This window comes from Ranitomeya imitator, chromosome 5, assembly GCF_032444005.1.
Source record: "Ranitomeya imitator isolate aRanImi1 chromosome 5, aRanImi1.pri, whole genome shotgun sequence".
NCBI lineage: Eukaryota > Metazoa > Chordata > Amphibia > Anura > Dendrobatidae > Ranitomeya > Ranitomeya imitator.
The window spans coordinates 167,541,073-167,552,430 of record NC_091286.1 but is presented as its reverse complement, the minus strand read 5'-3'; the positions used below and the strand labels follow the sequence as shown (position 1 = coordinate 167,552,430).

Sequence of the window (11,358 nt, the reverse complement as noted above, 5' to 3'; positions counted from 1 at the left end):
TGAGCGAAAATCCCAGAACCACGCGGGGGGACCTAGTGAATGAACTGCAGAGAGCTGGGACCAATGTAACAAGGCCTACCATAAGTAACACACTACGCCACCATGGACTCAGATCCTGCAGTGCCAGACGTGTCCCACTGCTTAAGCCAGTACATGTCCGGGCCCATCTGAAGTTTGCTAGAGAGCATTTGGATGATCCAGAGGAGTTTTGGGAGAATGTCCTATGGTCTGATGAAACCAAACTGGAACTGTTTGGTAGAAACACAACTTGTCGTGTTTGGAGGAAAAAGAATACTGAGTTGCATCCATCAAACACCATACCTACTGTAAAGCATGGTGGTGGAAACATCATGCTTTGGGGCTGTTTCTCTGCAAAGGGGCCAGGACGACTGATCCGGGTACATGAAAGAATGAATGAGGCCATGTATCGTGAGATTTTGAGTGCAAACCTCCTTCCATCAGCAAGGGCATTGAAGATGAAACGTGGCTGGGTCTTTCAACATGACAATGATCCAAAGCACACCGCCAGGGCAACGAAGGAGTGGCTTCGTAAGAAGCATTTCAAGGTCCTGGAGTGGCCTAGCCAGTCTCCAGATCTCAACCCTATAGAAAACCTTTGGAGGATGTTGAAAGTCCGTGTTGCCAAGCGAAAAGCCAAAAACATCACTGCTCTAGAGATCTGCATGGAGGAATGGGCCAACATACCAACAACAGTGTGTGGCAACCTTGTGAAGACTTACAGAAAACGTTTGACCTCTGTCATTGCCAACAAAGGATATATTACAAAGTATTGAGATGAAATTTTGTTTCTGACCAAATACTTATTTTCCACCATAATATGCAAATAAATTGTTAAAAAAACAGACAATGTGATTTTCTGGATTTTTTTTTCTCAGTTTGTCTCCCATAGTTGAGGTCTACCTATGATGTAAATTACAGACGCCTCTCATCTTTTTAAGTGGTGGAACTTGCACTATTGCTGACTGACTAAATACTTTTTTGCCCCACTGTAGTTGAAGGACAAATGTATCGAAACATTATTGATAAAAACCTTCTGCTATCTACCAGGATGATGAAGATAAAACGAGGGTGGACATTTCAGGAAGACAATGATCCCAAATACACATCCAAGTAAACGCTCTACTGGTTTCAGAGTGAGAAAATAAAACTGCTAGAATGGCCCAGAAAAAAAATCACCTGACCTGAATCCAATAGAAAATTTATTGAAGGAACTTAAGCTCAGAGTTTGGGCTTGTTTTCACTTGCGAGGAACACGTCCGTGTCTCGCATGTGGAAACGAAGCTCTGGCGCCAGCACTGTGGAGCGGAGCGTGCGGCCGCATAGCAACACATGGAGCCGCACGCTCCGCTCCACAGTGCTGGCCCAAGAGCTTCGTTTCCACATGCGAGACACGGACGTGTTCCTCGCAAGTGAAAACAAGCCCTTTATAGAAGGAGCCCACAGAGCCTTAAGGATTGCAAAAGTGTTTGTATGGAAGACTGGGCCAGAACCATACTTTTTCCCTGTGTCATTTCTCTTTGTTACTTAATTTATGGGCATTTATGTCTTGATTTTTTTGCCTGTGTGGATTGGAAGGGTTGTTACCGATTACCAATATCTGGTAAAAATTTCATGTCAATAAGGGCCTTTAGAAATTATTTACTTAAACTCCCAGAGCTTTTTCCGTTTTTTTCATTTTCATTTTTCGCTCCCCTCCTTCCCAGAGCCATAACTTTTTTATTTTTCCGTCAATTTGGCCATGTGAGGGCTTATTTTTTGTGGGACGAGATGTACTTTTGAACTGCACCATTGGTTTTACCATGCCGTGTAACAGAAAACAGGAAAAACATTCCAAGTGTGATGAAATTGCAAAAAAGTGCAATCTCACACTTGTTTTTTGTTTGACTTTTTTGCTAGGTTCACCAAATGCTAAAACTGACAAGCCATTATGATTCTCCAGGTCATTACGAGTTCATAGACACCTAACATGTCTAGGTTATTTTTTATCTAAGTGGTGAAAAAAAATTCCAAAGTTTGCTAAAAAAAAAAAAAAATTGCGCGATTTTCCAATACTCGTAGCGTCTCCAATTTTCGTGATCTGGCGTCAGGTGAAGGCTTTTTTTTTGCGTGCCGAGCTGGCGTTTTAATTATACCATTTTGGTGTAGATACGTTCTTTTGATCGCCCGTTATTGCATTTTAATGCAATGTCGCGGCGACCAAAAAAACATAATTTTGGCGTTTTGATTTTTTTCCTCACTACGCCATTTAGCGGTCAGGTTAATCCTTTGTTTTTATTGATAGATTGGACGATTCTGAACGCGGCGATACCAAATATGTGTATGTTTTATTTTTTTTAATTGTTTTATTTTGATTGGGGCGAAAGGTGGGTGATTTGAACTTTTATATATTTTTAATTTTTTTATATTTTTAAACTTTTTTTTTTTTAATTTTGGCATGCTTCAATAGCCTCCATAGGAGGCTAGAAGCATGCTCTACACGATCGCCTCTGCTACATAGAGGTGAAGTACAGATCACCTCTATGTAGCAGAAATGCAGGTGTACTTTGAACGCCGACCACAGGGTGGCGCTCAAAGCAATCGGCCATCAACAACCATAGAGGTCTCAAGGAGACCTCTGGTTGGTATGGCAATGCACCGCTGACCCCCGATCATGTGACGGGGTCAGCGGTGCGAGCACCTCTGGCCGCGCGGCCAGGAGCGCTAGTTAAATGCCGCTGTCAGCGCTTGACGGCGGTATTTAACTAGTTAATGGGCGCAGGCGGATCGCGATTCCGCTCGCGCTCATTGCGCACACATGTCAGCTGTACAAAACAGCTGACATGTCGCGGCTTTGAGTTGGGCTCACCGCCGGAGCCCACCTCAAAGCAGGGGATCTGCCAGCTGACATACTATTCCGTCAGCTGGCAGAAAGGGGTTAAAACTTAGGTAATGTGTTCAATACTTATTTCACCTGCTGTAAGTTAAAGCATTCCAGAGTTATTATTACCACAAAGTGACACTAGTGAGATTTGAAAAATGGGGCATCACCATAGAGCTCAAAATTGGCTGTCACTTGAGGGGTTGAGGTAGATTCATCCAGTAGTTGCAGGAAATTAATGAGGGCTGCAGATATCCATGCACATGCTACAGAAATAACCACATTTAGTTAGATAGAACTGAAAATTGAACACGTTTTGGTTTGTGTAGCCCTTTATTAGCAACTAAAATAGAAGGTATTTGTTGTATAACACTGGTAATAACTGACTATACATGAATTGTATTATATTCTAATACAGGATAAAGGAGAATTTATAAATGCATTTTTTTTTAATAAAAAGCTTCCACCCTTTATTTTTATAATTTTGTTTTACAACTTGCAAAACTATTCTGAAAGCTGAGTACATGTGCACATATCTGCAAACAGTGCAAATTTAGGTTATGGTAAAGGCTAACTCATTCCACGTAACTAACGTTTTGTAATCATCTGCCACCACTTTAAAGTCTTCAAGTTCACAAACACTTTGACACAACTTTATTTCTGATACCATAACCAAGACAGAAAATCCTGTTTTTATTGGAGTCAAAAAGATAGAAGAAAATCAAGATAGGACTACACCTAAAAGAAAAGGGGGTTCTGAACTTGGTTGAGGCTCCTTATAACCCACAGAGCAGAGCTGCGCTGTGCTGTTGCTTGGCTATGACCCCGTGGACAGAAAGAAAAAGGTTGTGTCAGCATTGCGTTTCCAGGTGGCATCCCTGAGTGTTCAGCGGCTCAATGCACTACAAGTGCCCCAGCAGCATAACTCACTGAACTGTCCTGCCAGCTTCGGCATTGGCTAGACTGAGCATAGTTCAAGAAGGAGAAGCTCATGTTAACTCCGCTCTTCTGAAGCTCTGTTGCAGCCTTAAAGAAAAATAGGTGAAGTTAGTGCATGCATGTCAGAGAACCATAGAATCAGGGAGAAACAAGACTACACATCACATTAACCAACATTGCCAACATTAACCTTTGTGTTCTTGTATAATCATGGGACTTATCACACAAGATAAGAATCAGGACTTTAAAATAATCATTAGCTTACAAACATTAAAGGTTGTTAACTATTGAAACAGACACACACTAGTAAATCAAAGGTCAAAGCAGTAGTTGAAGGGTCATTTTACACGTAAAGGTAAATACAACTGCACATGGACAATTATGGTACCATCACATTAAGCGACGCTGCAGCGATCCAGACAACGATTCCGATCGCTGCAGCGTCGCTGTTTGGTCGCTGGAGAGCTATCAGACAGACAGCTCTCCAGCGACCAACGATGCCGGTCCCCTGGTAACCAGGGTAAACATTGGGTTACTAAGCGCAGGGCCGTGCTTAGTAACCCAATGTTTACCCTGGTTACCAGCGTAAAAGTAAAAAAAAACAAACACTACATACTTACCTTCCGCTATCTGTCCCTTGGCGCTGTGCTTCTCTGCACTGTGAGCGCCAGCGGGAAAGCACAGCGGTGACGTCACCGCTGTGCTCTGCTTTCCGGCTGGCCGGCGCTCACAGTGCAAAGAAGCACAGCGCCGGAGGACAGACAGCGGAAGGTAAGTATATAGTGTTTGTTGTTTTTTACTTTTACTCTGGTAACCAGGGTAAACATCGGGTTACTAAGCGCGGCCCTGCGCTTAGTAACCCAATGTTGTTTACCCTGGTTACCAGTGAAGACATCGCTGAATCGGCGTCACACACGCCGATTCAGCGATGTCTGCAGGAGGTCCAGCGACGAAACAAAGTTCTGGACTTTCTGCACCGACCAACGATGGCACAGCAGGGTCCTGATTGCTGCTGCCTGTCAAACTGAACGATATCGCTAGCCAGGACGCTGCAACGTCACGGATCGCTAGCGATATCGTTCAGTGTGAAGGTACCTTTAGTGCTTTTAACTTTGTTTTTTTGTAATACGGATTACTTTTGACATTGCCCGTTTTTCCCCTGTCTCCTTTGCCAATGATTAGCAGATATCTGTTCATAAGTGGATGCATCACCGACAAACAATAAAAACCTCCATTGTTCGTTTTTTTTATTTTATTGTAGGGCTGGATTGGTGCCAAAATTTAAGTTCCCTGCTCTTTGTAAAATTACTTACCAGCCGCTGTTTTCAGTTCTTCCTGCCAAATCTCCAATCCTGATCTGCCATCTTGTGCCGCAACTTCTCACGGACCGGAAATTTCATGCTCTCAATGACAGTCTATGAGAGCCTCTTTCTTGCTGTCATAGACTTACATAAGATGCTCCATAGACACATTTGCCCCGTTTAATGCTCCACAAATGTGGATTATGGCCCCATAAGATGCTCCATACAGATATTTGCCCCATATAATGCTGCACATGGCCCCATAAGATGCTCTATACAGATATTTGCCCCATATAATGCTGCACATGGCCCCATACAGATATTTGCCCCATATAATGCTGCACATGGCCACATAAGATGCTCCATACAGATAATTGCCCCATATAATGCTGCACATGGCCCCATACAGATATTTGCCCCATATAATGCTGCACATGGCTCCATACAGATAATTGCCCCATATAATGCTGCACATGGCCCCATACAGATAATTGTCCCATATAATGCTGCACATGGCCCCATACAGATAGTTGCCCCATATAATGCTGCACATGGCCCCATACAGATATTTGCCCCATATCATGCTGCACATGGCCCCATAAGATGCTCCATACAGATATTTGCCCCATATAATGCTGCACATGGCCCCATAAGATGCTCCACACAGATATTTGCCCCATATAATGCTGCACATGGCCCCATACAGATATTTGCCCCATATAATGCTGCACATGGCCCCATAAGATGCTCCATACAGATAATTGCCCCATATACAGTCATGGCCAAAAGTATTAACACCCCTGCAATTCTGTCAGATAATACTCAGTTTCTTCCTGAAAATGATTGCAATCACAAATTCTTTGGTATTATTATCTTCATTTAATTTGTCTTAAATGAAAAAACACAAAAGAGAATGAAGCAAAAAGCAAAACATTGATCATTTCACACAAAACTCCACAAATGGGCCAGACAAAAGTATTGGCACCCTCAGCCTAATACTTGGTTGCACAACCTTTAGCCAAAATAACTGCGACCAATCGCTTCCGGTAACCATCAATGAGTTTCTTACAATGATCTGCTGGAATTTTAGACCATTCTTCTATGGCAAACTGCTCCAGGTCCCTGATATTTGAAGGGTGCCTTCTCCAAACTGCCATTTTTAGATCCCTCCACAGGTGTTCTATGGGATTCAGGTCTGGACTCATTGCTGGCCACCTTAGAAGTCTCCAGTGTTTTCTCTCAAACCATTTTCTAGTGCTTTTTGAAATGTGTTTTGGGTCATTGTCCTGCTGGAAGACCCATGACCTCTGAGGGAGACCCAGCTTTCTCACACTGGGCCCTACATTATGCTGCAAAATTTATTGGTAGTCTTCAGACTTCATAATGCCATGCACACGGTCAAGCAGTCCAGTGCCAGAGGCAGCAAAGCAACCCCAAAACATCAGGGAACCTCCGCCATGTTTGACTGTAGGGACCGTGTTCATTTCTTTGAATGCCTCTTTTTTTCTCCTGTAAACTCTATGTTGATGCCTTTGCCCAAAAAGCTCTACTTTTGTCTCATCTGACCAGAGAACATTCTTCCAAAACGTTTTAGGCTTTTTCAGGTAAGTTTTGGCAAACTCCAGCCTGGCTTTTTTATGTCTCGGGGTAAGAAGTGGGGTCTTCCTGGGTCTCCTACCATACAGTCCCTTTTCATTCAGACGCCGATGGATAGTACGGGTTGAAACTGTTGTACCCTTGGACTGCAGGGCAGCTTGAACTTGTTTGGATGTTAGTCTAGGTTCTTTATCCAACATCCGCACAACCTTGCGCTGAAATCTTTTGTCAATTTTACTTTTCCATTAACATCTAGGGAGGTTAGCCACAGTGCCATGGGCTTTAAAGTTCTTGATGACACTGTGCACAGTAGACACAGGAACATTCATGTCTTTGGAGATGGACTTGTAACCTTGAGATTGCTCATGCTTCCTCACAATTTGGTTTCCCAAGTCGTCAGACAGTTCTTTGGTCTTCTTTCTTTTCTCCATGCTCAATGTGGTACACAAGGACACAGGACAGAGGTTGAGTCAACTTTAATCCATGTCAACTGGCTGCAAGTGTGATTTAGTTATTGCCAACACCTGTTAGGTGCCACAGATAAGTTACAGGTGCTGTTAATTACAAAAATTAGAGAAGCATCACATGATTTTTCGAATGGTGCTAATACTTTTGTCCACCCCCTTTTTATGTTTGGTGTGGAATTCTATCCAATTTGGCTTTAGGACAATTCTTTTTGTGTTTTTTCATTTAAGACAAGTTAAATGAAGATAATAATACCAAAGAATTTGTGATTACAATTATTTTCAGGAAGAAACTGAGTATTATCTGACAGAATTGCAGGGATGTCAATACTTTTGGCCATGACTGTAATGCTGCACATGGCCCCATACAGATATTTGCCACATATAACACTGCACATGGCCCCATAAGATGCTCCATACAGACATTTGCCCCATATGCTGTTGCTGTGATTAAAAAAATAAAAAATTACATACTCATCTCTCAGGCCCCCGGCACTTGCTATATTCACCTACTCCCCGGTCCACCGCCGCCCGCCGCTGTGTCTTCCCCATCCTCTGCACTCACGTTCAGGCAGAGGGCGGCGCGCACTAATCGCGTCATCGTGCCCTCTGACCTGAGCGTCACTTCAGAGGACACGGAAGACGGAGAGGCGCCGACGGTGGAACGGGGGACAGGTGAATATAGCGCACTGCGTTATACTCACCTGCTCCTGGCATGGTCCCTGCACGTCTGTTCCCTGGCGCCGGCACCTTCTTCCTGTAGTGAACGGTCACATGGTACCGCTCATTACAGTAATGAATATGGACCCAGCTCTTCAGCGGCATAGGGAAGCATCGTGCAGGGAGGGGGCTCCCTGCGTGCTTCCCCGAGACCCTCGGAACAGCGCGATGTGATTGTGTTGTTCCGAGAGTCTCCTCAGTTCTCCTCCCTGCAGACCCCGGATCCAAAATGGCCGCGGGGGTCCTTCCAGGTCCTGCAGGGAGGTGGGCAAGCCTCCAGCTCTGACTGTCAGATCGTGAATCTGACACAGTGCTCTGCGATCTGATAATATATAGTAATGTCCCACCCTGGGACAATGTAAAAAAGTAAAAAAAATAAATAAACAATAGTGTAAAAATATATTTTTTTAAATTCCTAAATAAAGAAAAAAATAAATATTTTTCCAATAAATACATTACTAATGTAAATAAAAAAACAAAAAGATTTACTATCGCCGCGTCCGTAACGACCCGACCTATAAAACTGTCCCACTAGTTAACCCCCTTAATGAACACCATAAAAAATAAATAAAAAACGAGGCGAAAAACAATGCTTTATCATCATACCGCCAAACAAAAAGTGGAATAACATGCGATCAAAAAGACGGATAAAAAAAACATGGTACCACTGAAAACGTCATCTCGTCCCGCAAAAAATGAGCTGCCATACAGCGTCATCAGCGAAAAAAAAAAAAAGTTATAGCCCTCAGAATAAAGCGATGCAAAAATATTTATTTTTTTATATAAAATAGTTTTTATTGTATAAAAGCGCCAAAACATAAAAAATGATATAAATGAGATATCGCTGTAATCGTACTAACTCGAAGAATAAAACTGCTTTATCAATTTTACCAAATGCAGAACGGTATAAACCCACCCCCAAAAGAAATTCACGAATTGCTGTTTTTTGTTCATTCTGCCTAACAAAAATCAGATTAAAAAGTGATCAACAAAGTCATGTGCCCGAAAATGGTACCAATAAAAACGTCAACTCGTCCCGCAAAAAACAATACCTCACATGACTCTGTGGGCCAAAATATGGAAAAATTATAGCTCTCAAAATGTGGTGACGCAAAAACTATTTTTTTCAATAAAAAGCGTCTTTTAGTGTGTGACAGCTGCCAAACATAAAAACCCGCTTTAAATGGTAAATCAAACCCCCCTTTATCACCGTCTTAGTTAGGTAAAAATTATAAAATAAATTTTTTTATTTTATTTCTATTTTCCCATTAGGGTTGGGGCTAAAGTTAGGGTTAGGGTTGGGGCTAAAGTTAGGGTTGGAGCTAAAGTTAGGGTTGGGGCTAGAGTTAGGATTACGTTTACGGTTGGGTTAGAGGTGTGTCAGGGTTAGGGGTGTGGTTAGGGGTTGTTGGGGTTGAGATTAGGGTTAGGGGTGTGGTTAGGGTTGGGATTAGGGTTAAAGTTAGAATTGGGGGGTTTCCACTGTTTAGGCACATCAGGGGCTCTGCAAACGCAACGTGACGCCCACAGACCATTTCATCAAAGTTTGCATTCCAAAACTCCACTTCTTCCCTTCTGAGGACCGACGTGTGCCCAAACAGTGGTTTACCCCCACATATGGGGTATCGGCATACTCAGAACAAATTGGACAACAACTTTTGCTGTCTAATTTCTCCTGTTACACTTGGGAAAATAAAAATTTGGGGGCTAAAATGGGGCAAAAAATTTTCACGGCTCTGCATTATAAACTTTAGTGAAACACTTGGAGGTTCAATGTTCTCATAACACATCTAGATAAGTTCCTTTGGGGGTCTAATTTACAATATGGGGTCACTTGGGGGGGTTCTACTGTTTAGGTACATCAGGGGCTCTGCAAATGCAACGTGACGCCCGCAGACTATTCCATCAAAGTCTGCATTCCAAAACGGCGCTCTTTCCCTTCCGAGCTCTGCCATGTACACAAATGGTGGTTCCCCCTCACAAATGGGGTATCAGCGTACTCAGGACAAATTGCACAACAACTTTTGGGGTCCAATTTCTCCGGATACCCGTGGGAAAATAAAAAATTGGGTGTGAAAAGATCATTTTCGTGGAAAAAAATTGATTTTTTAATTTTCACGGCTCTATATTATAAACTTTACTGAAACATTTGGGGGTTCAAAGTGCACACCACACATCTAGACAAGTTCCTTAGGTGGTCTAGTTTCCAAAATGGGGTCAATTGTGGGGGTTTCCACTGTTTAGGCACATCAGGGGCTCTCCAAACGTGACATGGCGTCTAATCTCAATTCCAGCCAATTCTGTGTTGAAATAGTCAAATGGTGCTCCTTCCCTTCCGAACTCTGCCATGCGCCCAAACAGTGGTTTACCCCCACATATGAGGTATCAGCATACTCAGGACAACTTTTGGGGTCCACTTTCTCCTGATATCCTTGGGAAAATAAAAAATTGGGGGCGAAAAGATCATTATTGTGAAAAAATATGATTTTTTACTTTTACGGCTCTACATTATAAACTTCTGTGAAGTACTTGGGGGTTCAAAGTGCTCACCACACATCTAGATAAGTTCCTTATGGGGTCTACTTTCCAAAATGGTGTCACTTGTGGGGAGTTTCCACTGTTTAGGCACATCAGGGGCTCTCCAAACGCGACATGACGCCCTATCTGAATTCCAGCAAATTTTGCGTTGAAAAGTCAAACGGCGCTCCTTACCTTCCGACCTCTGCCATGCGCCCAAACAGTGGTTTACCAACACATTTGGGATATCGGCATACTCAAGACAAATTGTACAACAACTTTTGGGGTCCAATTTCTCCTATTACCCATTGTAAAATAAAACAAATTGGATCTGAAATAATTTTTTTTAAGAAAAAGAAGTTAAATGTTAATTTTTTAAAAAATATTACTAAAAAAAAAGTGAAGCACTTCTTAAATGTGGTTTTTAAGGGTTGCAGTTTTTAGAATGGTGTCAGTTTTTGGTATTTTCTATCATATAGACCCCTCAAAGTGACTTCAAATGTGATGTGGTCCCTAAAACAAAATGGTGTTGTAAAAATGAGAAATTGCTGGTCAATTTTTAACCCTTATAAAAAACATTTTGGTTCCAAAATTCTGCTGATGTAAAGTAGACATGTGGGAAATGTTACTTAAATATTTTGTGTGACATATCTCTGTGATTTAAGGCCATGAAAATTCAAAGTTGGAAAATTGCAACTTTTTAAAAACTTTTGCCAAATTTCCATTTTTTTAAAGTAATATCAAAGAAATTTTACCACTATCATGAAGTACAATATGTCCCGGTCATTAATGTGACAAACCACCCTTGGGGGTAAAGGGGTTAAGGGGATATAGCTAGAGAGAGAGAGAGAGGTCTTGAGACAGCTCTCTGGTTTTTCCCGTCATGAGATATTTTTCGTGTGGCACCTGATATTTTTCACTAAGTCGCAATATTGCTTTGTTA

At 42.3% G+C, this 11,358-nt stretch overlaps 1 protein-coding gene across 1 annotated transcript in view; it reads right to left on the bottom strand.

Annotated features, from left to right (window-relative positions):
* Positions 1 to 3,192: 3,192 nt before the first annotated feature.
* MEMO1 (mediator of cell motility 1) overlaps positions 3,193 to 11,358 on the bottom strand; it is a 250,880-nt gene continuing 242,714 nt past the window's right edge. The window contains exon 9 of the mRNA XM_069769298.1: positions 3,193 to 3,904. Within this exon, the coding sequence (XP_069625399.1) occupies positions 3,773 to 3,904 (132 nt within the window). The 3' untranslated portion in view covers positions 3,193 to 3,772. The remainder of the gene's footprint in view (positions 3,905 to 11,358) is intronic.